This window comes from Geotrypetes seraphini, chromosome 3 (genome assembly GCF_902459505.1).
Source record: "Geotrypetes seraphini chromosome 3, aGeoSer1.1, whole genome shotgun sequence".
NCBI classification, from domain to species: Eukaryota; Metazoa; Chordata; class Amphibia; order Gymnophiona; family Dermophiidae; genus Geotrypetes; species Geotrypetes seraphini.
Genome location: NC_047086.1, coordinates 305,447,230 through 305,474,459, shown reverse-complemented (window position 1 = coordinate 305,474,459; position 27,230 = coordinate 305,447,230). Strand labels below are relative to the sequence as shown.

The window sequence follows — 27,230 nt, the reverse complement described above, 5'->3', positions numbered from 1 at the left end:
TACAGAAATTGTACTATCTAAATGTTCCTAAAGCATCTAATCAGGAATTGGAGAACCAATCAGTGGATTTAAATCTTACAGACATTCTGGAATCTTCTCAGAGTGAAATTTCAGTGAGGCTACATTGCTTGTGACCTTTGTCTTTTAACAAGACAAAGAGGCAATTCTTCAAAACTGGGAATGTTGAATTTTTTGGACGTAAAATAGCTGTTTTTCCAGATGTTTCTAAGTGGACACAATTTTGTCGGAAAAAATTCTTAATGTTACGTCAATCTGTATTAAGTTTAGGAGCTACCTTTCAGCTGCGCTCTCCTTGTAAATGTTGTATTAATTACTAATCTAACGGATATGTTTTCTACGAACCTGATCAATTACAATTTTTTTTGGAGGGCAAAACCACTTCAGTAGCCCCAGAGAGGCCAACTGATATCACTACCCAGATTATTTAGTTGAATACAACCGTTTTGCTCCTTAATTCTGATATGTTTTCTTTTCCTTGAATTGCAACCACCCTTGTACTGCTTGTTTCTCTCTCCTCAGGTTGTGGACTATCTGCATAGTACATTTATGTTAAATATTATATACAGTGGTGCCTCACACAACGAACTTAATCCGTTCCAGGAGCAAGTTTGTTATGTGAAACGTTCGTTGTGTGAAACGCGTTTTCCCATAAGAATACATTTAAAACACAATAATTCGTTCTGCAGCCCTGTTTTCCCATAAGAATACATTTAAAACACAATAATTCGTTCTGCAGCCCTACATTTCCCTCCCTCCACCTCACCTTGTATGCGGAGTCTGCCGGCCCTCTCCCTCACCCAGCCGCACGCTTTCAGAAAGCTGTGCACGCGCAGCTGCTGGAGTTGGTCAATGTTCTACTCTCCTGCAACTTCCGGTTTCCGGTTGCGTCAGAGGAGAAGATTGAGCAACAGAGCATGCGCGCGTGCGCTGCTCCCTGAAAGCGTGCGGCTGGCCGAGAAAGAGGGCCGGAGAACTCGGCATCCAGGGTAAGGTGGAGGGAGATGATGGAACAGTATTTCATGGTACAGTATTACTATTTGTTAAAAAGGAAATAATCTTTTGATGTTTTCTGGATTTTTTTTCGTTAGCTTAAACATGGCTTAACTTGCTGTAAATGGGTCAGGTCTCGTAAGATAGGACCAGAGAATCGGGTCTGGGTAAAACCAGGATTTGCAGGATCTCCAGGATCCTCATGGACTTGTATTGAGATCCTGGTAATATTGCAGGATTTCACGAATTTTCCAGGACCCTGGTCCACCTTAACAGCAGACCTCCTCTTTTTTTGATTGCCACAGCTGCTGCTCTGCATTTACTGGAGTCCCCTACACGCCGTCTTCTCCTTCTCTGCATGGGTGCTGCTGTTCCCGGCTTCGGCGAGAGTAGTTCCGCCCCCCCCCGGGCCCCTCGGGCGACTTCGTTGTGTGAAACGAAGTTCGTTGTGGGGAGCACGACAAAAAGTTCGTTGTGCGCAGCGTTCGCTGTGCGAGGCGTCCGTTATGCGAGGCACCACTGTATATATTATTTCCTTATTGGATATTGTTATTTTTCCTCAAAGCTTGTTTTTTCTTTTATGTAAATAAAAGATAAATAAATAAATAAATAATAGGAGTAGTAAAGTAAGATGCCAGATTATGGGAAGGAGAGGAGAGAGATGCCAGACTGGGAAGGAAGGAGACAGATGTAGTCGGACTACTGGGGGAAGGAAGGAAGGAAGGAAGGAGAGAGATGTCAGACCATGGAAATAGGGAGGGAAGGAGAGAGAGTAGATTTTGAGAAGAAAGCAGAAAAATGGAAATATTGAATGCTAAGTTAATGCCAAAGATGGATGTAAGGCAGAAAGTGAAGACAGAGACAAAAACAGTCAATGGATAAGAAGGCCCTGGAAATTTACTTAAAAGCACAGAAAAATAAAGTCATCAGACAACAAATGTAGGGAAAATGATTTTATATATAGTGATTGAAATGTGTCAGTTTTGAGAATTTATATCTGCTGTGTATATTAAAAATGAATGGAAAAAAATTACATAACAATTAGTAAAGGGGATGGGATTTGAGGAAGAGCTTAGGTGGGTCTAGGGTGGATTTTGGGAGGTCTGTGGTTGAGGGTACTCATAAGAATATAAGAATTACCGCTGCTGGGTCAGACCAGTGGTCAATCATGCCCAGCAGTCCGCTCACGTGGCGGCCCTCTGGTCAAAGACCAGCGCCCTAAGACTAGCCCTACCTGCGTATGTTCTGGTTCAGCAGGAACTTGTCTAACTTTGTCTTGAATCCCTGGAGGGTGCTTTCCTTGATATTTGTTAGACTTCCCTGCTGGCACGCCCTACTGGCATTTCAGGGCCTGTCTGGAAGGCCTTTGCGCATGCGTGGATGTCAGCGTGATGATGCCACGCAGTCTGGGTGCCTCGAGCCGTGGCCACTACCTTTAGTGTGCCCCGGCTTGAAAAAGTTTGACAGATACTGCACTAGAGTCAGTGGTTCCCATACTTTCCCTGGGAGAACCCTATCCAGTCAGGTTTTTTGGGTATCCATAGAAAATGAGAAATCTGCAGACATGGAAGCAGTGCATGCAAATCAATTTCATGAATATTCATTGTAGAGCAGGTTACAGATGTTTTAAAAACTGCAGATATCCAGAAAAACTGACTGGCTGGGGCTCTCCTAGGACGGGTTTGGAAACACTGCACTAAGCACTCTATGGTCAAAATTTCCATTTAAGTTTCATTTTCTGGGCAGAATTATGGGAATACTATGAACTGAAAATGAGCATTGAACAGTTCTCCTAATCAATTTTGCTATAACCAATAAAGCCTATAGTGGAATAATAATTCAGCTATGGCTGATGACATATTGTTGTGGAGCTAGTCTATCAAACCAACCTGGCCTAGCCTATGAAAAAAAAAAATACCTAAGCAATATAATTTAGGAGTATGGTGCATTATATACAGTAGAAATCAATGCGATTGATTGATTTGTGTGTGTGGTTTATTCTAGTTTGTCAAATACCGTGCCAGAATAAAGCAGATCTTCAACAGATTTTGTTGTATAGGCATTTTAAAAAGAATCCTCCAACCCATATTTAAGTAAATGTAATCTTCTTCTTGTTGATTTTTCTTGTAAACACAAATAGTGCAATTATTAATTTAAAAAAAGAAAAAAGCTTACTTGATCTAGGTGGTGGTCGGAGCTAAAATGGTCATGAACTTTTCCAACAGTGCAATATCTGCTGTGCCTGCAGGGAAGAGGTGAGGCTAATGCCCGAATGGGCTTCTCCCTTTTCTGAGAGGAATTAGAAGAACTGTCTGTGGCAGTCTAGAAAAAAAAAAAAGAGAAGAAAATCACAGACAAATGAATTTTTTTCTTATATCTTCAGTTTTAAAATATTTCCATTTCAATACATGCATTATAATGTAATTATATACAGTTAAAACTTCTTAACCTATGAGCAATGCCTACTTATTCTATATTAATAATAAATCACCACCATCTACTTTAAACTAAGTTCATGACTCATCTTTTTTTCTCATGTACTAATTTGTGCAAAATCAATGACAGTAAAAATGTTGCAGCATTAACAAGGGTTACGCTAATATGGAAAAGACCCCCACAAAGCTACTGAATGCCCTGGATACATAATCAGTTAATCCAGATGTTGCTACCATTTTTATTTATATGTGATATATAGTACCTTAAAGCAGCTAAACCCATCATCTTATCAAAGCTGAAGTTAACAGTATGAAATGTATTGTATAGATCTGTAATGTATGATAAATAGGGCTTAATTTGTAGATGCAAAAGGAAGTGGAACTGTGGAGCCAGAAGAGGCTTGGGTAGGCCAGGAGTGACAGGAGAAGAGGAGCAGCATTACAGGGAGTAGCGATAGTTCTTTGCCCTGCTCCCTTCTACTCTGCAGGCTGCTTGGAAGGGAGGGGATAGAGCAGAACACCCTTGCTACACTGGAGTCTGAAAATAAGTGGAGGAACTGTGTTTCAGGCCGTTCCGCCACAAATTAAGCTTGATGATAGATGTAGTTTTCTAAAAGAGAACAATTCTTTGTCCCTTGGACAGCCAGGTTTTCATACTGTTACAATACAGATAACTGGGCACTAAAATGACATACAGAAAAGCCAATGTAATGGTCAGGATTCTGCGATCATTCTGCAGAAAAGTTGAGATGACATATGTTGCTGTTACAAAACAAAGTAAAGGGAGCAGAAACCCCACGAAGTCCAACAAAGACAGAACTAGTGGGGAGTGGGATAGAACACGTCAACCTTGGGAAAAACAAATCTTTTATTTCTATAAACTTAAAATAAAAACACATATATTAAAAGTCCTATAAACTTGATGTCCTTATACTGAAAGGATCTAGCTGATGGCCCAACAAGGTCCGTGTTTCGGCCCCGAGATGGAGGCCTGCCTCAGGGGTATGTATAATGGTCTGAAAAGAATACACCACTAGGTGTGTCTCCAGTACTGGGTATACAGATTGTAAGGATGAGAAGACTGTTTGAAAAGATCGTAAAAAAGTCCGAAAGATGCTAAACAACAGGGTACACAACCTTGGTGTATTCTTTTTAGACTATTATACATACCCCTGAGGCAGGCCTCCATTTGGGGACCGAAACACAGACAGTTTTGGGCCATCAACTGGATCCTTTCAATATAAGGACATCAAGTTTATATGACTTTTTATACATGTGGGTTTTTTTTTTCTTTTAAGTTTATAAAAATAAAAGATTTGTTTGTCCCAAGGTTGACGTGTTCTATCCCACTATCCACTAGTTCTTTCTATGTTGCTGTTATCCTCAGCTGTTATTAGGTCTCACTGTGGAAAATGGGACCTGTACTAAAATAGCACAAGTTAGAAGTTAATTCATCAACGGGTGCTACTGTGTTAAGAGCCCACTAAACGTTAAAAGCTCCCATAGGAATATAATGGGCATCTTTAGCATTCAGTGTGTGCCAACGTGGTTAGCACCTGTTGATGAATTGCCCCCTTAGTGGTAAAACAACAGATCTAAATGGTAGCTCTCATTGATAACTATGCCCCGAGACACAATTGTTCCTTTTAATTTTAAGGATGTTGATGCATAGCGATGAAGTATGAATGGTTTCATCTTCACAAACTTTTTACAAAATGTATTTTATGAAGTTAAATAGCGGAATTCTAGGATGTATGTTTGATGATAATATCTGGTATGTTTTGGGTTGCAGCGGGTCTTGCTAAACCATGTGGGAAAGTCTGTTTGACAGGATTAGTAACAAAGACTAAACAAGTAAGATTTCCATCTTGTGGAACGTTGGTTTAAGGCAGGGGTGCCCAATACGTCGATTGCGATCGACAGGTCGCTTGCTCAGGCGACCCCAGTCAATCGCAGAGGGGGTTCCCTTCTTCCCTTCTCTTTTTTCCCCTCCTGACTGGCCCGCTCCTGAATTCTGCTGCTGCCACCGCTGCTCAACATTTAAAAAAACAAAACAAAAACGGCTTGGAGAATTTATGCTCCGGGGACTAACGTGTGCTTGTACCGGCTTCCCTTCTCTTCCCTCTGAAACTGGAAGTTATGTCGGGGGGGGGGGGGGAGAGAAGGGAAGCCGGCACGCACATGTTAGAGCCCTGTTTGCGGGCTAAAGCGGGAGACAGGTCAGTGAAGCTTGCGATTTGCTCTTCTTGCTGCCAGGTCCTGCCTACTTTCTGTTTCCTCAAAGGAAGGACCTGGCAGAATTTCTCCCAATAGGTCGATCTTGGGCCGATCAACCTTCCTCTTCCCGACGTCAATTCTGCCGTCGGAGAGGAAGTTCTGGCCAGCGGAACTTCCTCTCCGACGGCAGAATTGATGTCGGGGAGAGGAATGCTGGTGGGCCCAAAGCAGGGAGAGCTTGGCGGGCGGCGGGCGGCTTTGGGGCCTGTTATACGATGGCAGCGGCAGTGGCTTGGGGTAGGGCAGGGAGGGAGAAAGAGGGCAGGCAGGGAGACAGAAGGAAAGAAGAGAAACAGAAAAAAGAAAGGGGGCATGAAGAGAGAAAGAAAGAGAGGGCAGGGAGAGAGGAAGAAAACGTTGGGGGGGAGGGAATGAGGTCAGGAGGAGAGGAAGCATACAGGCTAAAAGAAGGGAAGAAAGATCGGATGCACAGTCAGAAGAAGAAAGTGAAACCAGAGACTCATGAAATCACCAGACAAGGTAGGAAAAATGATTTTATTTTAAATTTAGTGATCAAAATGTATCTGAATTTATATCTGCTGTCTATATTTTACACTATGGTCCCCTTTTACTAAACCCCAATAGAGGTTTTTAGTGCAGGGAGCCTATGAGCGTCGAGAGCAGCGCTGGGCATTCAGCGCAGCTCCCTGCGTTAAAAACTGCTATCGTGGTTTAGTAAAAAGGGAGGGGGGTATTTGTTTGTTTTTGTATGGTTGTTAGTGAGGTGACAGTGCATAGAGTCATCTGCTTTGACCTCTTTGAAAAACCATGGAATAGGAATGATAATTAACATTTTCTATGCGTACAGTGTGCTTTGTGTTTTTTTTTAATTTTATTGTTGATAGATCATTTTGACTTGGTCATTTTAAAAGTAGCTCGCAAGCCCAAAAAGTGTGGGCACCCCTGGTTTAAGGATTAGGAAGAGGTGACGTCTCATTATTTCATAAGTGGTTTCCTGTAATGCTTTGAAAAGAAAACAAGTTATACGATTGAAAAATCTATTCAATCTACATATTCATCACTGAAATCCATACACTTATGACTTTGATGTTCTAACTTCTTTAACTCATCCAAGAAAAATTATTTTGGTTGTGCTGCAAACCAATCATTCACAGCTAATGTGGTGTTCTCAGTGCTTGAAAACTTTCTTCCTTTGAGATTTTTTCTTGAGGTTAGGAAACAGGTAGTAGTAGTACGAAGGGGCTAAATCAAGTGAGTGGCTGAGGGTTTCAGAACTTCAGAAGATCTGCCAATTTTTGCTGTGTAATGGCTGCCTTGTGAGGAGCAGCTTTGTCTTGAAAAAACAAAGATTCAAATGTTGCAAGCACGGTAAGCTTTGAGCATCAAGGCCTTAGTGAACAAATGTTAATTGTTCGCTGAAGAAACTGTTCAAGCAGTGTCAGTAGAATACTATTCCACCAACACTGAAATCTGTGGCAGAGAATATGGAGGTGCTGTGTGCAAAAACAACACTAAACCAAGTGCAAAGAAGCAGTTCCTGACCAAATTTTGTATAACTGATAATTCTATTAATCGATTCTTTAGCGCTGCTAGATATATGCAGCACTGTACATTAAAACATTCAAGACCTCCTGACAGAAGTTGTTATGGTATTGAGACCATTTGACATGTTACAAAAGAACTGTCAACTGATACTAAGCCTTCACTACATCTTGTGATCCCAACAAGAGAAACATAGAAACACAGAAATAGATGGCAGATAAGGGCCACGGCCCATCCAGTCTGCCCACCCCAATGACCCTCCCTATCTATCTCTGCGAATAGATCCCACATGTCTATCCCATTTGGCCTTAAAATCTGGCACGCTGCTGGCCTCAATGACCTGAAGTGGAAGATTGTTCCAGCGATCAACCACCCTTTCAGTGAAGAAGAACTTCCTAGTGTCACCGTGCAGTTTCCCGCCCCTGATTTTCCACGGATGCCCCCTTGTTGCCGCGGGACCCTTGAAAAAGAAGATATCTTCTTCTACCTCGATGCGGCCCGTGAGATCCTTGAATGTCTCGATCATATCTCCCCTCTCTCTACATTCCTCGAGTGAGTAGAGCTGTAACTTCCCTAACTTCTCCTCGTATGGGAGATCCTTGAGTCCCAAGACCATCCGGGTGGCCATTCTCTGAACTGATTCCAGTCTCAGCACATCCTTACGGTAATGCGGCCTCCAGAATTGCACACAGTACTCCAAGTGTGGTCTCACCATGGATCTATACAATGGCATAATGACTTCATGTTTACGGCTGACGAAACTCCTGCGTATGCAACCAATGATTTGCCTTGCTTTGGATGAAGCTTGCTCCACTTGATCTGCAGTCTTCATGTTTTCACTGACAATCACCCCTAAGTCTCTTTCTGCTTCAGTTCTTGTCAGGATCTCGCCATTTAGGGTGTAAGTCTTGATGGATTTTGGCTTCCCAGGTGCATGACTTTGCATTTTTTGGCATTGAAACTGAGTTGCCAGGACCTAGACCAGCGCTCCAGTAGAAGTAGGTCATGCATCATGTCGTCTGCCATTGAATTTTTGTCTGTTGTGCTTTTGCTCACTACATTGCTTAGTTTGGCATCATCGGCGAATAATATTATTTTACCTCGGAGCCCTTCTGCCAAGTCTCTTATATAGATGTTGAACAGGATCGGGCCCAGGACGGAGCCCTGTGGCACTCCACTTATCACCTCCGACATTTCGGAGGGGGTGCCGTTCACCACTACCCTCTGAAGCCTACCTCCAAGCCAGTTCCCAATCCATTTGGTCAATGTGTCGCCCAATCCTAAAGAACTCATCTTGCTCAGCAACCTGCGGTGTGGTGTGCTATCAAATGACAACTGTCTTGCGGATCACCTAGATCAGTGGTTCCCAACCCTGTTCTGGAGGACCACAAGTCCAATTGGGTTTTCAGGCAGCCCTAATGAATATACATGAGACAGATTTGCATATAATGGAAGTGACAGGCATGCAAATCTGCTCTATGCATATTCATTAGGGCAATCCTGAAAACCCGATTGGCCTGATGGTCCTCCAGGACCGGGTTGGGGACCACTGACCTAGATTGCTACTTTACAGGTAGAAAAACACTTGGCAGCAATACAGTATTGCTGGATTGAGAAAATAAAGAAACATGAGAAAAAGTTTGAAAAATGATGGGAAGGCACCTAGAAATCAAAAACGTTTGACGAATTGAGAACTTAAAGATACAGCTTCTCAACTCCATGGAAAATGATGAACTGATGGTCCTGTAAGCTATCATGTGGGAAGGCACCGCCCAACATGCATGTGGTAAGGGCACTGCCTTAAAAAATTTAAAGTGACAGTGCACTTCAAGGCTGAAGAGTCATTTAGATCTGATGACAGTCAAAGAGTGGAACAGTGCCATACAGACTGCAAATGATAACAGCAGATCAAGCTGTAGATGGGGTGCAGCCAGTAGCCAACAAAATGTCCAAAATAAGAAGAATCTGAGGCAGATTTTTTTTGCAGACTTATTCAAGATTCAGGAAACAGTTCTAATGACCAACAAAATGAATATATACATATCGAGATCAGACATGGAATTCTGCTCATCTCCTACTACCTACTAGCAACAAGAGTTCCCATACTAACTGAAATTGACGTGTTGCCTGTTCCTTGCTTAGAACTCCTCTATCAGACATTAACAGAACACTCTTTTAGTAGCAGAATGAACCATCAAGGAACACAAAATGGAACTAAGTCCTGTATCTATAGATGGTTTATTATTTTTACACTAGTTTTTAAGCCCGTTACATTAATGGGTGCTAGAATAGATGTGTAGAATTTCTTTCTTTCTTTCTCTCTCCCTGCCCTGTCTTTCTTTCTTTCTTTCTGTCTGTCTCTCTCCCTGCCCCCGCAGTGGCGTACCTAGCATATGGGGCACCCAGGGCCCATCTTTTTTGACACCCCCCTATCTTTATGAAAAACATGATTTTTTAGTAACAATCCACGTCACACAAGAGTGTACCTAGGAAAAGGCAGATTTTACATACTGGCAGTGAGCAGTACGTCAATACCCATTGTAAAACTAAACAAGCCAGACTAGTACAGATCGATCCTACACAGTCAATCCTAACAGAAAACCGTGTCTTTTCGAACACAGAAAACACCTTCGCCTAGTTTCAAGTTTAATAAAATTTTTGATTAATCGCTTAATCATATTTCTAAGCGATGAACATTTTTAAAATTACAGTATTTGGGGGACAATACAACACTTTACATCCAAGCGGATTAAAAGACAGACATTACAAACCATGGACACGTGGGAAAAGGAGAATGAAATACAAAATCATTAAAGAAAAGTAAGACAATCAGGGAGTAAAACAAAAGGTAGGGAAAATAATAGTCATAAAATTAAACAATGGAAATAAAAATTTGACCAGCGGACTGCTAACTAATTATCAAAGCCAAAATAAGAACTGACTGTACTGAAAACTAGTGCACAGAGAATGGAAAGGATTTATAAAGAATATGCTCAGAAAAGTGAAACTCTGAAGAGAGAGTGACAACCCTCTCTTGGGGTAAGAGTTTACCGTCCAGTCAGTGCATAATTGATTCAAAAAATCACTCTCTGAGAACTAGTAAAAGTAATAAAAGGTAATTTTAAATCTTGAAATTTCTAAACACAGACCAGGTTCAAAAAAATTTTTGAGATATGAAATATAATAAATCTCATTGGATTTTTGATGATGCACTTATCTTATACAGATAAACTTGTTATTGGAGCATCAGAAACACTTCTGCAAACGATCTTCTCATGGATATGCATTATAAATTTTGAACTCCTTCTGCAAATGATCATCTCATGCATCACAACTTATAATGTTTAAAGATTGATTTTGGGTCTCCTGAAGCAGACCACGAAACGGGGCCACGTTGAGACCCGAGACCCCTATAACAAGTTTATCTGTATAAGATAAGTGCATCATCAAAAATCCAATGAGATTTATTATATTTCATATCTCAAAAATTTTTTTGAACCTGGTCTGTGTTTAGAAATTTCAAGATTTAAAATTACCTTTTATTACTTTTACTAGTTCTCAGAGAGTGATTTTTTGAATCAATTATGCACTGACTGGACGGTAAACTCTTACCCCAAGAGAGGGTTGTCACTCTCTCTTCAGAGTTTCACTTTTCTGAGCATATTCTTTATAAATCCTTTCCACTCTCTGTGCACTAGTTTTCAGTACAGTCAGTTCTTATTTTGGCTATTATACACACTTTGGCTGACTTTCTGCATAATCTTTCCCTGTGTATACTGTGAACTAATTATCAAAAGCATCTTTAAAAATAAAATTTTTTAAATTACTCTAGGGTTTAAGAAAGGATTGGACAATTTCCTGTTGGAAAAGGGGATAGAGGGGTATAGATAAAGGATTACTTCACAGGTCCTGGACCTGGTGGGCCGCCGCGTGAGCGGACTGCTGGGCGCGATGGACCTGAGGTCTGACCCAGCGGAGGCATTTCTTATGTTCTTAAATTTCTCCAGATTGCGTTCTTCCCTTAAATAAATAAGGAGAGAATTCAAAATTTGAGGTGCAGTAACAGAAAAAATAAATTGTCGTTTTATATTAATAATCTTAAGAGAAGGGATCGTCAATAGATTTTGTTCATTGGATCTCAGTATTCTATTTGGAGTATAAGGGATTAATAATTTATAGATGAATGCTGGAGTTTTATAAAACAGGGATTTAAAAGTAAGTATACATAATTTATATGTTATCCGGTGAGATATAGGAAGCCAATGCGTTTTCCTAAGAAGAGGTGTTACATGATCAAATTTCCTAGTTTTAGTTATAAGTTTAATGGAAGCATTTTGAATAATTTGTAAGCGTTTTATTTCATTCTGAGAAATGCCCTTAAAAAGGGGATTACAATAAAGCACAGTTACTTACCGTAACAGGTGTTATCCAGGGACAGCAGGCATATATTCTCACATGTGGGTGACGTCATCTACGGAGCCCCGATGCGGAAGCATTTTCAAGCAAACTTGATTGAAGATTTAAGTTTGCTCTGCTGCTCCACGCATGCGTGCCTTCCTGCTCCACTAGGGGGTGCATCCCCTCGTGGTCTCCAGTTCACTTAACTAGCCAAGAAGCCAACCTCGGGGAGGTGGGCGGGTTGTGAGAATATATGCCTGCTGTCCCTGGATAACACCTGTTACGGTAAGTAACTGTGCTTTATCCCAGGACAAGCAGGCATGATATTCTCACATGTGGGTGACCTCCAAGCTTACTGAAGAGGGGTGGAGGGAAGTTGGCAATTTAAGCAAATAGATTTCGCAATACCGATTGGCCGAACCGGCCATCGCTTCTGGACAGGGAGTCCAGACAGTAGTGGGAGGTGAAGGTATGAACCGAAGACCACGTGGCAGCCTTGCAGATTTCCTCAATAGGTGTGGACCTGAGGAAGGCTACGGAGGCTGCCATCGCTCGGACTTTGTGTCCCGTTACTCGACCATGCAGCGCGAGACCAGTCTGAGCGTGGCAAAAGGAGATGCAATCGGCCAACCAGTTGGACAAGGTGCGTTTGGAAACTGGGTGGCCTAACCGGTTTGGGTCGAAGGACAGAAACAGTTGTGGGACTTTCCGGTGTGGCTGAGTGCGTTGGAGGTAAAAGGCCAACGCTCTTTTGCAGTCAAGAGTGTGGAGCGCCACTTCTCCGGGGTGAGAGTGGGGCTTGGGAAAAAACACGGGTAAGACGATGGACTGATTTAGATGGAAATCAGACACTACTTTAGGTAGGAACTTTGGATGGGTGCGGAGTACCACCTTGTCGTGATGGAATACCGTGAAGGGTGGGTCCGCTACCAGCGCTTGCAGCTCACTAACCCTCCGTGCGGACGTGAGCGCGAGTAAGAAAATTACCTTCCAAGTGAGGAATTTTGGATGGCATTTGTCTAGTGGCTCAAATGGAGGTTTCATTAATTGAGCCAGAACCACGTTAAGGTCCCAAACCACCGGGGGAGGTTTGAGAGGGGGGTGGACGTTTAGCAGACCCTTCATGAAGCGAGTGACTAAGGGATGGAGCGAGAGGGCTTTCCCTTCCAGGGGCTGATGAAAGGCCGCAATTGCACTGAGGTGTACTCGAATGGAGTTGGTCTTTAGGCCGGAATGAGATAGTTGAAGTAGATAGTCAAGGACCAGGGGGACGGGGACCGACACCGGGTCCTGGCTGTGGGAGGAGCACCAGGTTGAGAATCTGGTCCACTTTTGTGAGTAGCAGGTTCTCGTTGAGGTTTTTCTAGAGGCCTCCAATATCTCCTTGACTGATTGAGACACGGGGAGAGCAGTCAGGGGGAGAGAAACCAAGCGTTCAGATGAAGAGACTGAAGATTGGGATGTAACAGTGAACCCTGACCCTGTGACAGTAGAGAGGGAAACAGAGGCAGAGGCAGTGGATCTCTGACACTGAGTTGAAGTAGCAGGGAAAACCACGGCTGGCGTGGCCAGAGAGGGGCAATCAGGATCAGGGTGGCTTGTACTGTTTTCAGGTGGACAAGCGTCCGCAGTATCAGGGGAAACGGCGGGAACGCGTACAAGAACCTTCCCTCCCAGTTGAGGAGGAAGGCGTCGGCCTCGAGCCGGTCCGGGGAGTATATCCGGGAGCAGAAGAGAGGCAGCTTGTGATTGTGAGGGGACGCGAACAGGTCTATTTGAGGCGTCCCCCACCGTTCGAACACTCCTCGTAGGATCTGAGAGTGTAGTGACCACTCGTGTGGCTGGAGGAGGCGGCTGAGTCTGTCCGCCAGGCAGTTTTGTTCTCCTTGTATGTACACCGCCCGAAGGAAGGTGTTGTTGGAGATTGCCCATTTCCAGAGGCGCAGGGCTTCCCGACAAAGGGGCCAAGACCCTGTGCCCCCTTGTTTGTTTACGTAGTACATCGCTACCTGGTTGTCGGTTCGGATGAGAACCACTCGGTCGCGGAGCAGATGTTGGAAGGCTACAGCTGCGAGGTAGATGGCCCGAAGTTCTAGCACGTTGATGTGGCAGCGACGGTCTTGTGCTGACCACATTCCTTGGGTGCGTAGGCCGTCCAGATGGGCTCCCCAAGCGTACTCCGACGAGTCCGTGGTGAGTACCTTGCTGTGGGGTGGGGTGAGGAAGAGCAAACCTTTGGAAAGATTTGAAGAGTCGGCCCACCAGCGGAGCGATCGTTGCAATGAAGGAGTCACTGTCACGGAGCGGTCGATCGGGTCCCGGTCTTGACGCCATTGAGACGCCAGGGTCCATTGAGGGATTCTCAGATGGAGGCGGGCGAAGGGTGTGACATGGATGGTGGAGGCCATGTGGCCCAGGAGGGTCATCATCTGTCGAGCTGATACTGAGGTCAGCAGAGAGATCCTTCGGCTCAGACTTACTAACGCCTCCAGGCGCGGAGGGGGGAGGAAGGAACGGAGGCGAACCGTGTCCAGCGTGGCCCCGATGAACTGTAGGGACTGCGAGGGGCGTAGTTGAGATTTTGGGAAGTTTATTTCGAACCCCAGACTTTGTAGGTAGGTAATAGTCTGTTGGGTCGCTGAGATAACCCCTTCCTTGGACGGGGCTTTGATTAGCCAGTCGTCCAGGTAGGGGAATACCTGGAGGCCCTGGGAACGTAAGGTTGCTGCTATCACCACGAGGCACTTGGTGAAGACCCGAGGTGATGATGCTAGTCCGAAGGGGAGGACTCGGTATTGTAGGTGCCAGTCCCCTACTTGGAAACGCAAAAACTTGCGGTGAGCGGGGTGCACTGGGACATGTGTGTACGCCTCCTTGAGATCGAGGGAGCAGAGCCAGTCGCCCTCGTCGATCAGGGGGTAGAGTGTTGGTAGTGAGAGCATCCGAAACTTTTCCCGTACCAGGAATTTGTTGAGGCGTCTCAAGTCTAGTATTGGGCGTAGGTCTCCCGTTTTTTTCGGTACCAGGAAGTAACGGGAGTAGAAGCCCTTCCCCCGTTGGTCGGAGGGGACCTTCTCCACTGCTCTCAGGCGAAGCAGGTCTCGAGCTTCGGAGAGGAGTAGGGGTAGCTGAGTCCGGTTGGGAGGGCAATTCCTTGGGGGATTGTCCGGGGGAATGGCCCGAAAGTTGAGAGAGTACCCTGATGAGATCACGCCAAGGACCCATGCGTCCGACGTGAGTTGTTCCCAGCGAGGGTAAAAGGCTTTGAGTCGGCCCCCGATGGGAAGGCGGCCTGGGACTATGGCGGAGGGGGCCCGCCCCCTTCCGCGTGTCCCGTCAAAAGGACGGGGATGGTTTGGTGGTCGCGGGCGGTTGAGACTTGGGCATGGCCCTGTGGTGGGCTTGCGGACGTCTGGGTGGGGGCCGCGAGAAAGCAGGGGTGGACTTTTGTGGGTAGCGGCACGGAGGGGCCCTGTATGGCCTGGACGCAGGCGGTTTGGGCTTTTGCCGGACAAGGGAGGCAAACGAGCGTTCATGTTCGGAGAGGCGTTTTGTCGCCGCCTCGATAGTGTCATCGAACAATTCCTTTCCCACGCAGGGGAGGTTAGCCAACCGGTCCTGTAAGTTGGGGTCCATGTCGACCAGGCGCAGCCAAGCTAGTCGGCGCATGGCGATAGCAAAGGCTGCTTCTCTGGAGGAGAGTTCGAAGCCATCGTAGGCTGCGTGGAATAGATGAAGGCGCAGGTTGGAGAGGGACTCTAAAAGCAGGCCGAACGTTCCCTGCCGGGAGGCCGGTAGGTCAGTCTCAAAGGCTCTCAATAGTCCAATGAGGTGTTTGAGGTATGATGTGAAGGTGAAAGTGTAGCTTTGTACCCTAGAGGCTATCATTGCGTTTTGGTATAGGATCCTGCCGAACTTGTCCAGGGTTCGGCCTTCTCGGCCTGGGGGGACCGCTGCTGAGACCCGGGATGGGTGAGCCTTTTTCAAGGAGGATTCCACTAGCAGCGATTGGTGGGAGAGCTGTGGTTGCTCGAATCCCGGGTAAGGTACTGTGCGGTACTTGGCCTCCATTTTGGAGGGTACGGCCGTGACCATGTAGGGGGTCTCCAGGTTCCTGAAGAAGGCCTGTTGGAGTACCGGGTTAGGTGGTAAGCGAAGGGACTCTCTGGGCAGTGATGGCATATCCAGCTCCGCCAGGTACTCCTTAGAGTATCTGGAGTCGGACTGGAGGTCTAAGTCCAATGCGTGGCCCATGTCTTGGACAAAGCGAGTGAAGGATGGGCGAGATGTCCCCGGGGCCCCGTGCGGGGTCGGGGAACGAGACCTTCGTCGGGTGGAGAAGGATAAGGAGGCTTCCCTCGAGTATCGAGGTTCATGCTCTGATCCATGCTCCGAGACTGGGGAAGCACTGTGAGAGTGTTCCGGGGTTGTCGATCTTCGGCGTCTCGAGGAGCCCCTCGGAGACGATGCCGGGGTTAGGGGTACCGATCGATGTCGGGTTGGTGACCTCGATCCGGACTCCCTCGGAGAATACGTCCGAGGGGGAGTTCGGAGGATGCGCGGGTTGGAGAGTGATAACTCAGCCACCCTTAGTGGTCCCGTACGAGGTGTGGGAGAACGGCCTCGTAGAGTTGGTGAACATCGGGCCTTCTTGGAGGTACGGCGGTTCGAGGTTTCTGTCGTTCTAGCCCGACGTTTTGCCCCTCGGCGGTCCGCGGAGGGGGAACGTCTCGGGCGTCTCGGCGAGGAGTCCGAGGAGGATGGGATGCGGCGAGGATTGCGCACCTTTCCTCGAGGTTGTTCGGTGTGAGGCTCAGGCTGGTCTGGCACATTCGAGGTCGAGGCCGATTGAAACTGGGCCATTGCAGTGGACAGCTCCGACATGATCATCGCTCGGAGTAGGTCCTGGAAGACGGGCACGGACAGCATCGAAGGCATGTCCACTGCCTCGGTGCGCTCCACCGGGGGCGACCTCGTATTAGAGTATTCCCGTGTGGTGGAGGCACGGCCCGAAGGCTTGGAGGGCTTAGACGGGGCTGTAAGCATGGGGCTTCCGCCATGCGTCGCCGTTGTCCCCGAGGCTGGCTTCTTCGCTGTTACAGAACCTGAAGAGGGAAGAGGGGACTTACCCGGAGCCGAGGCTTTATGTTGTCCCGAGGACTTCGGGGTCGAGTCTCGAGGCGATGCCGAGGTATCCGGGGCCGAGGTCAAGGCCGGGGCCGACCTCGAGGCCGAGGCGGAGGGTTGGTCCGGGGTGAAGAGATCCGCCATGCGGGCTTTTCTTCGGCGGAGGGCCCGGTTTTGGAAAATAGCGCACTGGGGGCAGGAGTCAGTTGGATGAGCCGCCCCCAGACAGAGGATGCACCGGCGATGCGGATCTGTGAGAGAAAAAAGCCGCTCGCACCGGGTGCACTTTTTAAAGCCAGTCAAAGGCCGGGACATTTGTAAGGAATTCGCGCACAGCGACTTAATCGTGAAAAAACAAGAAAAAATCGCGGTGCTAGAAGGCAGTTGGGGCAGAGCCTGAAAAACACGGCTTCTAGGCTCGCGGAAAATTTTGAACTGGAGACCACGAGGGGATGCACCCCCTAGTGGAGCAGGAAGGCACGCATGCGTGGAGCAGCAGAGCAAACTTAAATCTTCAATCAAGTTTGCTTGAAAATGCTTCCGCATCGGGGCTCCGTAGATGACGTCACCCACATGTGAGAATATCATGCCTGCTTGTCCTGGGATAATCAATTTTAGAGATCACCAGAGAATGAATGAGAATATTAAGAGATTTTGAACATAAAAATTGTGAAAGTGAGCAAATTTGGCACAGCCTGTATTTAATCACAAACTAATCCCTCCCCCTTTTACAAAACTGTAGTGTGTTTTTTAGCCATGGTGGTAACAGCTCTGATGCCAACGCTAAAAAACGCTCTACAGTTTTGTAAATGAGGAGATAGAATAAAAATTCTTAGACAAAGGTTAAACTGAAGCACCAAGAAGCTGTACTCTGCATTCAATGCAACACCACAGAAACAGCGATGCATTTTCCCTAAAGCCTTCGGTAAACTGCGAAGAAGAACCTGAAGATTGTACTCCGGACAGGGCTTTCTAAGAGGTGTACAAATATACCGTACTCCGTTTAGGAACTGAACTACATGAAGCTGAGAAGTAATCGAAGAGCAATATACCTAGCCCTTGTAACAAACTAAGAATGGCACTTGAAGTTGAAGGGAATTGAACGCTAAGCCCTCGGCAATACACTTGTGCCAAAAAGGAACTCTGGAAGGGTGCACATGTTGAGAAATACCCAAGAAAGGAAAAACTTCCAAAAGGAGCAGAAGCCACAGGTAAAGACGTCTGTAGCACCTGGATAAGAGAAGAAACAACCTGCTTCGAATAACCCTTACACGTCAGCCATGACTTTTCAAAAGCTAGGTTGTAATACCAAAGTAGTACGAATATCCATGTTGATCGGACCCTAGGTGAGCAAATCCGGAGATACCAGGAAACTCAATAGTCCAGCTGTCGAAAGACTCATCAGATCCGCATAGCAAGGATGGCGCAGCCAAGCCAGAGATTCTACAAATACTGTGCCCGGAAAGAGAGCTTGAGATGGTAAATCCAAGCCATCATCAGCCAGGGGAAAACACTGAAAAAGAGAAACTAGAGGTGAGAAAGAAGCCACGCTGTTACCCCCTCTAACTCCCACTCCCTGTGCCCGCCGAAGAAGCTAGGAAGCATTGAATTGTGAGACGAGGCCATGAGGTCTAGATCTCACGTCCATAAAAAGAGCTGGAACACCTGAGCCAAAATTCCCAATATCCAGGATGTAGAAGATTTCACTATTACTAACGTTTACACTTTCTAGAGCGTACACAGTGCTGTACACTGTAACATACAATAAATGGGCCATGCTCAGATTTTGCGGAGAGAAAGTCTATCCAAACTCTTTTCCTAACCCATAAAATGATCTGCCAACAGAAGAGGAAGATGAAGGTCCACCCATTGAAGCAGAACAACAACTGTACCTGGCAACTGAGTACATCACCTACTGCCCAAGCTGTAGAGAAATACCCCCATCATAATACTGACTGAAAGGACCCTCAGCGGCATTCCGGAAGAATGGTCTGAAGCTCCAGAAAGGTAGCCTGACCATGCTCAAGAGTAGAAGAATGAACAAGTACTGAGTCGCCTCTTAAGACCAGACTCCTGGAGCTGAGGATGGAAGGCACCGAGCCCCCCAACCCGACAGCCCGGGATGTTTGGTGGCCATGAGCTAGTCCAGCAAAGACCGAGGCATGCCTTTGAAAAGAGAAATCTCGCTGAGTCACTAAATCATACAGAGCGATGCATGAGGAGCCTACCAAATAACTGGAGCCCTGAGATACCGGGAACCACCGGAACAAAAGCGACTGCTGTAGCGTTATAATGGGAAAGCAAGCCGAAGTTCCCAGTGGAGTCAGCAACATGGATCCTATAACCTGTACAGAATCCCATACTCTGGGTCATGGTGACCAAAGAAGAATGCAAACCTGAGACTGTGACCCATCGCCCTAGTCTCTGGGAAGAAACACATTTCTCTCCTATATGAATAAAAACATCTCCCCGATATACCTATAAATAGTACAGGAAAAAAGAGCGCTGTGCAAATTAGAAGATTCACGTCCAAAGAACTGAGGAAAAGAAACCACCCTTTTCGTGTCAGTCAAATGGCCCGACTGGAAGACGTCCGAATCAAGCAGTCAGTCAAGAAGAAATTAGGTGAATCACCTGGTAGCGCCAAAACGGTACCACTGCCCACATTTTCTAAAATGTTCTTGAAGCCTTGGGTAGGTGAAATGGCATGTTCCAAAACCAAAAGCGCTGCTCAAAGAGAGGCAAGCAAACCTAGTGCCGATTCGGAATCCATAGGGAAAATGTAAATATTCTCCCAGTTTTTCTGCAGAAATGTGTAACCCTGAGAAACTAATTCAGCAGAATGGGATCCAGCCAGCCCAATGCCGCCGTCTTGGGCACCATGCAGTAAGTGGAACAACGTTCCTTAGTTCCCGAAGAATTACAAGAACTGCCCTGAGGACCAGTAACACTGAAAAGGGAAACACAAAACATAGAGATTCCAAGAACGAACTGGAAACCTGAGGAGGATGCAAAGTTGCAAGCATCCTGAAAAATGTTCACAGCCCCCTGACCTGACATTATAGCGTCTTCTCCCTCATGAGAAAGCCTGAAGAGTCATTGGAAGAAGTCAAGATCCCCTCAGAATGAAGTGCAGAAGGTCAGGGAATGGCAGGATGAGAACTACAGGATCTGCAAGAAGATTCTCCTAGGAAAAATCAAGTTTCACAATGTAAAGCGGAATATACTGGAACCATGAAAATAGTACTACCTCCAAGCAACATGAGCGAAATACGTATGTCCTTTAAAGTGAATACATACTAGACTCAATCAAGATGCTGCATCTACCGCCCCGTGAAAAACAACAGCATCCTTACAGGTATCAGACAAAGCTCACATCGCTAATGAGAGCTTCAGGGATGAGGCTAACAGCACATAGCGCGTGGTCCTCCGCGGGTTTGATAGAATAGGTAACTGGCTCCTGGTTAAAAGGAGCTGTGCAGCCCTTCCTGTCTGGTTGGGGGGCCCGTCTAGCATGTGCCATGAGAAGCCTCGGCATACCCTGACCAAAGTCAGCTGGAAACAAACTACCGGAACGCTGCAGCTCTCCCGCCATCGCCAGAGACCCAAGCGCACGCCTGATTCTCGCTGACACATGGCTGCTGCATCAACGCTCCTAGAAACAGTCGGATTCAAGCCCTGCAAAATTTACCCTGCCGCGGCTTGCATAGAAAGAAAATCAGACTCGGGGAATATCCAGAAGAACGGCCCATAGCGGCGGAAAAAACAAGTCCCATCTCATGCGCGCTTCTATAAACCGGCACCTGCACAATCAGCTGCACATGGCCTTGACAAACACTGATGAAAGAGAGCCTCAGAATAAACAGGACTACTACTGCTACACTGAAACCCAACAATGAGAACGAGTGTGAGCATGAAATCGCACTGCTACTGCCGCGCTGTAACCAACAAGGAAACCAAGCGCGTGCATGCAAGGGCGGGAAGTCCCTGCTCCCTCCACGGATTTCTAGTCATAAAACTTAGCCTCAATAAAATATCCATTCCTTAAACATACGTTGACCGAACCCACATTACTAAGACTCCCAAACAGAACCTGAAGTTCAACCAACATTAAAAAACAGAGACATACTCACAAGCTTGTTGTTAGGGCCGGTTGAAGCCAGTTAAAGCTGGTTGAGCAGCAGTAACAGAGCAGAATGTAGCAACTGTGGTCTTTTTTTTTTTTTTTTTTTACAGAGAAGGGAAAGAAGAAAAAAAAATTGAGACCCAGTCAGACCCTCTAGCAATGGAGGGAGGGTGAGGCAGGGACCTGGGGGGGCCCAGGTGTAACCCCTAAAGCTGGCACCGTTCAGCTGGACACTCCTGTCTCACTGAAGAGAAATTCTCAACAGGAGAAATAGTATTGCCAGCTCACTGAAGAGAAACCTCAACAGGAGAAAATAAAGTTCCAGTCACAGCCAGAATTCAGGAGTTAGTTGAATAGCGACCATTTCCTGCTGGGAGATAGAGAATACTGGAGATAGAGGAGGAGTGCCAGCCAATGGGACCACCTGTTAATCAGTTTCTCTATCTCCACCTGCTGGTAGATGTGTGCTATCCCATTGGTCTCTGGATTCATCTGCTGCTGTTGCTAGGGAATGGGGGGTTGGTGGGTCAGGACTGCTACCAAAGTGCTCCTTCCCTGCTTGGCGGTTCCTCCCTGCTTGGCAGTTCTATTGTGCATGCGGAGGCATGGAGTTTCAAGTGCACATGTGCGGCTAGGCTTTTATTATTATAGATAAGTTTGAAACTGTTTCCTTGTACTCCCTGTTAATAATAATGTTTTTCTTGCATATTGAACAAAGTAATGACTATTGTTTTGTGGTAAAGTTTAACAAGTTTTAGGACACATTTTATGTTTTGTTTGAATTTACAAGATATTTTAAACACAGGACTGCCGCCTGCTTCTGCCGCTTCGGGGCTTGAGGGAGGGAGGGAGGGAGGAGGGCTTTGTGGCTCAGGACCGCTACCGCACTTCTGCTTCAGAGCAGGGAGGGGGTATTCAGACTGTTAAGACAAGATTTCTAACACACCAGAAAAACAGTTTCTAACACACCAGAAAAAGATTTCTAACACGCCAGAAAAGCAGTTATCCGATATCCACCAATCCCTGTGGGTGCTGGATAGTTGAGATTCTACTATATCTAATGAACATGCATATTGGACTAAGTTGTACAAGGGAGCTAAATGTTGGATACATGTGCAAATTTATTTATTTTAAAAATTTATATACCACCTAAACCTAGGCAATTTATAAGTGACCATTCATAATATAGACCACTAGATACAAACACACAAGAAAATGTCTCTGCAATGCTATGAGCAATCAAACATTGTTCCATCTCCAGATTACATAGGTAACAAAAACTGCAGTTGCAAAAAAATTGTCTTTAAAAGTAATGTTAGCACACAACTGTAAATGGCTAGAAAGACCATTCCACAGCTTTACTCCCGCAATAGCAATAGTAGAAGGCCTAGTATCAGCTTAACGAGATTACAATATACAGTAATATGCTGTGAATAGCTTAGCATACTCAGATCGTAATGATCTCCCTAGACAATACATAGTCAAAAAACCTCTAAGGAGCAGGTACATATAGGGTTTGGTGAAATATAGACAATACCTTATGTTGTACCCTATTCAAAACCAGCAGAAAATGAAGTTGACGAATCATCAGGGTTATGTGAGCAGACCTAGGCACACCTCTAACCAGGCTGCATCAGCATTTTGAACATCTGCAGCCCTATACATCTAGCACTGGATACACCAAGGTATAGTGGATTGCAATAGTCACATCTGGAGAGCACTAATCCTTGTACCATAGACTGAAAATCAAAAAGAGGAAGTGCAGACTTCAAACAAAAAAAAAAAAAAATGGAATTGTGCAAAACAAGATTGTATCGTTTTAGTCACCTGAGTTTGCTATGTTAAGACAGTAATCAAATTTTACTCCCAACAGAGTCATTTCCTTCTCCATGCTTTTTATTTTAAAATTATGCATAAGAAATACAAGAACAAAAACCATAACAAGAAAAACAGGACAAAGCCATTGTACAAAACTATGCTAGGTCAATAAATACGTCAATAAAGACAAAAAACAATAAATTCTCTTCTCCCTCTCTCAAGTGAAGCCAATAGAACCCCTAAATACCAAGTAACTAAAAGCTAACAAGAGTAAAAAGAGGGAGAATCAAAAAGAAACTAACCCCCCAACCCCCCTAATCCTCACTCCAGGGCAAAGCAAATAAGTAAGTATATGAACAAGAAAGCAAAAAAGAAAAGGGAGACAGTAAAAATCAAATAGAATAAATGCAAAGGAACATAAAAGACAAACAGTTCAAGTAGTGTTATACCAAGATTCATATGCATTCCAACCTTAACTAATCGTCCATGTTGAAATGCTGTCAGCCTGGACATACATCCCCTCACACACACTCTGGGAGAAGTGGTGAGGAATTTTGGCCACAATAGACATCACCTCAGACTTCCCAACATTCAAACAAACCATGTCTCATCATCCAATTAGTAACATGCTTCATATAAAAATTCAGGTGATCATTCATTTCAGAACCTGGCACTATTGGGGAAAAAAAAGAATTTCATCCACATAAAACCTATAGAAAAACGTCCAAAATGTCCCAACTGAAGTCATATAGATGTTAAATAACAAGGCAGAGAGGGCTGAGTCCTGAGGCATTTTTCTCCCTACAAAAACAGGGTTGAACACTTTGGGTATAGGACACCCGGTCTCAGCAGCCGCCTAAGTAGCTTTTGAGAATTGCACATGGGCGTCCTATATAGAATCGCGTCTGTCCATCACCTAACCACTCTGATTCTCTAACTGGTGTCCATGACACAAGCGCTGGTTAGAGAATCATGTTGCCGCTAAGCTGACTGCGGCAAGGGAATCAAAGTTGGCCAGCAGGAGGGATGCCCCAGTTCCTCCTGCCAGAACCCCCCCTGAAGAACTTCGACACCCCCAAGCCCACCAGGACCCCCCTCCACCGTATCTATTTTTCACAGGCTGACTGGAAGGATGCTTACTCCCTCTGGCCACTAAGTTTTTGCACTAAAATTAGATAAGGATGAAATGTGTGTACAGCTTTTTGTACAATTGAGTTTTCATACTTGTTGTCTTTAAAAAGAAAAAATACCAAAGAAAAAAAATCTAAAACAAAGATCTATAAAAAACAAAAATTTTTTAGTAGTAATTTATAATATTAATTTTGATGAAGTGTATTAACTATACACATTGATAATTTGAAGGTTTTGGATCTATGAAAGATACTCCTGCCACAATTCCTTAGTTGGATAATTTCATTATGATCCACGGAGTGGCAATTCTGAGATTCTTTCCTTCATGCGAGTAAATAACTATTCTCCTGGTTGGTTAACCTTTTGAGTATCTTGTTAGTAGCGGTTAATCACTTTTTCATTACTTTTACTATTTTTGATTCAGCAGGAGGGATGCCCAGTTCCTCCTGCCAGAACCCCCTCTGAAGAAATTCGACACCCCCAAACCCACCAGGACCCCCCTCCACCGTATCTATTTCTCACAGGCTGACTGGAAGGATGCTTACTCCCTCTGGCCAGCAGGCCCGCCTCCACAGAATGGCAGGCCTTCCCTTGATTGGCCCAGGCGCCTAAAGACCCTTCCTAGTGCATCCCAGGATGCACCAGGAAGGGTAAGGCCCACCATTCTGTGGAGGCGGGCCTGCCAGCCACAGGGAGTAAGCATCCTTCCGGCCAGCCTGCAAGAAATAGGTCTAGGGAATCCGGGTGGGCTTGAGTGTGTCAGGGTGATGGGATTCTAGCAGGAGGGAGTGGGCATCCCTCCTGTCGATGATCTTCGGAGGCATCTGGCAGGAAAGAGTGGGCATCCCTCCTGCAGGGGATGCTTCGGGAGGGGGGGTGGAATTCGGGGGGGGATCAAAGCAGGGAGATTCCTTTGCTGCGATTGGCTCAGGGGCCGCGTCTATTTGAAATGTAGACCAGAATTTTGCTGGCCTACATTTGTAATCTAATCTAATATTTCTGCGTCACTCATACCTATGCAGGATCAAGGCGACTTTAAAAGGGGAGGGGGGGAAGAGTAGGAGGAATAGGAGAAGAAGCTCCCTCCTAGGCGCCTATCGTGGCCCTAGGGAGGTGCCTCAGGCCACTTCCAGGCGAAACCACATCCATGCCTAGCCATGGGCATGCTTAAGCAGGCCTACACATCTCCCTAGGCTCGCGAAAACGCCTATACTGTAGGTGACCTGACTCAGGTTTTTTTTTTTTTAAAGTGCGTCCAAATTGGCTGGTTAGACAGCGGTAGGACGTGTACCGCTGACTACAATTGGGACGCCATTTATAGAATTTGTCCCTTTGGGCCCGATTCTCTTTTGGAGGCCAACATCAACAACCACTGATCACATGTTAATCATGTGTTGACGTCCAAAAGAGAATAGCGTCTACAATCCTGGTCAGACTCTCGAAATGTAGGCCAGCATTCTGCAGGCCTACATTTAAGGTATCTGTCTTACATCTATATAGATGTGTAGTGACACTTAAGCCAACCTGAAGCCTCTTCTGGGCAAAGCCCAGCCCCACCCTAGACATACTTAAGCATCACTATGTGTCTCCTTAGATGCACTCCGAAGATCTACAATGTGTGCATCCTGCCTCAGAGTTTAAAAAAAAAAATGTGCATCCCGATTGGCTGCTCGACGGCAGTAGGATACCTACAGCTGCCTGCCATTGGAACACGTGTTTTCAAGAATTAGGCCCTTTACCTCCACTAACTCACTTGAAATGAATCAGCAAATATGAAGAAAACCACCATAAAACATTAGCAGTGTGTGGCGCAGTGGTTGGATCTACAGCCTCAGCACCCTGGGGTTATGGGTTCAAACCCCGCGCTGCTCCTTGTGACCTTGGGCAAGTCACTTAATCCTCCATAGCCCCAGGTATGTTAGATAGATTGTGAGCCCACCAGGACAGATAGGGAAAATGCTTGAGTACCTGATTGTAAAACCGCTTAGAAAACTTTGATAGGCGGTATATAAAATCCTAATAAACTTAAACTTAACATAAACTTAACAGTCACTTCCAAACGTTCTAACTTTAATAATAATTTCAGATCTACTGAATCAAATGCCCCTGAGACATCTAACAATATCAGAGAATACGTTTCATTCTGATTCATCTCCTCCTTTAACACCTCCATATTTCCATAACACATACCAACAATAATTCAACACTGTAGGCTTGTTGAAACCCAAACTGAAATGGGTTCAAACAACCCACCTGCTCTACAAATGTCTCTAACTGGCTTAAAACCAATTTCTCTAATACTTTTTTCCAAAAATGGAACAACAGGTGAATTACTCATCACAGTCGATTGTTTACAACTATAAGGAAATACTCCTTCTCATAAAGATTTATTCATTATCTTTGTAATCACTGGCACAATTTCAGAATCCAGTTGTCTCAAATATCCCATAAGAACATGGATCTTCCAGAGCCCGGGTAGGTGTAATCTCATGAAGCACAAAGGTAACCTCAGATTCAGCTATCTCCTCAAATGAGGCCCAACAATCCAATCCCTGAAATGAACTCCTCTCACTCTGATCAACTAATCAAGAGGTTACCACCAGCAACATTCAATTTAGTCTCTAAAAACTCAGTAAACCTATCAGCTTCAGGACCACCATTTATGGTAAACGTCTTATAGCCATACACTAAATACCTCACAGTATGATACAGTTCATGTGGTCTGTTGAGATAGAGCATTCCTCACTCTTTCCTGAAAAAATGTATTCCTCTCAATCACATAAACTAAGATACTCCAATAGCTGAATTTTAAAGCTATTGTTATAATCACTATCTAAGGTTTTCCTTTATTTGTGCTCAGATTGCCACAATTCATGCCTCACCTGTAACACAGGTCAGATCTCCATGGACAAGGCTTATAATCATCTCTTATAGAATTCAGTCCGGAAAAAATGTCAACAATGATCTGTCCACTCTGTTGATGTCTGCAAAATACCATCTTCACCATATCTAACAACCTTTGACTTAAAAAAATCAAATCCAACACATACTCTGCCTGATAAGTTCACTTTTTAACTACCTTTGTCAACATAAATGTAGACATCACAGAAAATATTTAGCCAGACTGCAAAAATTCAACATGGTTTGTTCAAAATGGCACATTAAAATCACCTAAAATACATAGATTAGTCAAATCGACTGAAAAAACCCATTAAAAATTCAAAAAACGGAAATCCATGCACCCACACAATCCTAGGAGGTAAGTACATCACACAAAAACTATACACTCAATCTGCACAACCAAACATTCACCAAAATTACTTACCTAAAACAGATTTAAACACATCACAACTCCTCCCCCTCACTTCCTCAAATGACAAGCCCACTCCCACCCAAAATCTGGG

The 27,230-nt window shown here is 45.2% G+C and overlaps 1 protein-coding gene across 2 annotated transcripts in view; it reads right to left on the bottom strand.

Annotated features, from left to right (window-relative positions):
* Positions 1 to 27,230, bottom strand: part of SPRED2 (sprouty related EVH1 domain containing 2) — a 422,525-nt gene that overhangs the window by 11,661 nt on the left and 383,634 nt on the right. For both annotated transcript variants that reach the window (XM_033937521.1, XM_033937522.1), the window contains exon 5: positions 3,187 to 3,333. In XM_033937521.1, coding sequence (XP_033793412.1) covers positions 3,187 to 3,333 — 147 coding nt within the window. The remainder of the gene's footprint in view (positions 1 to 3,186; positions 3,334 to 27,230) is intronic.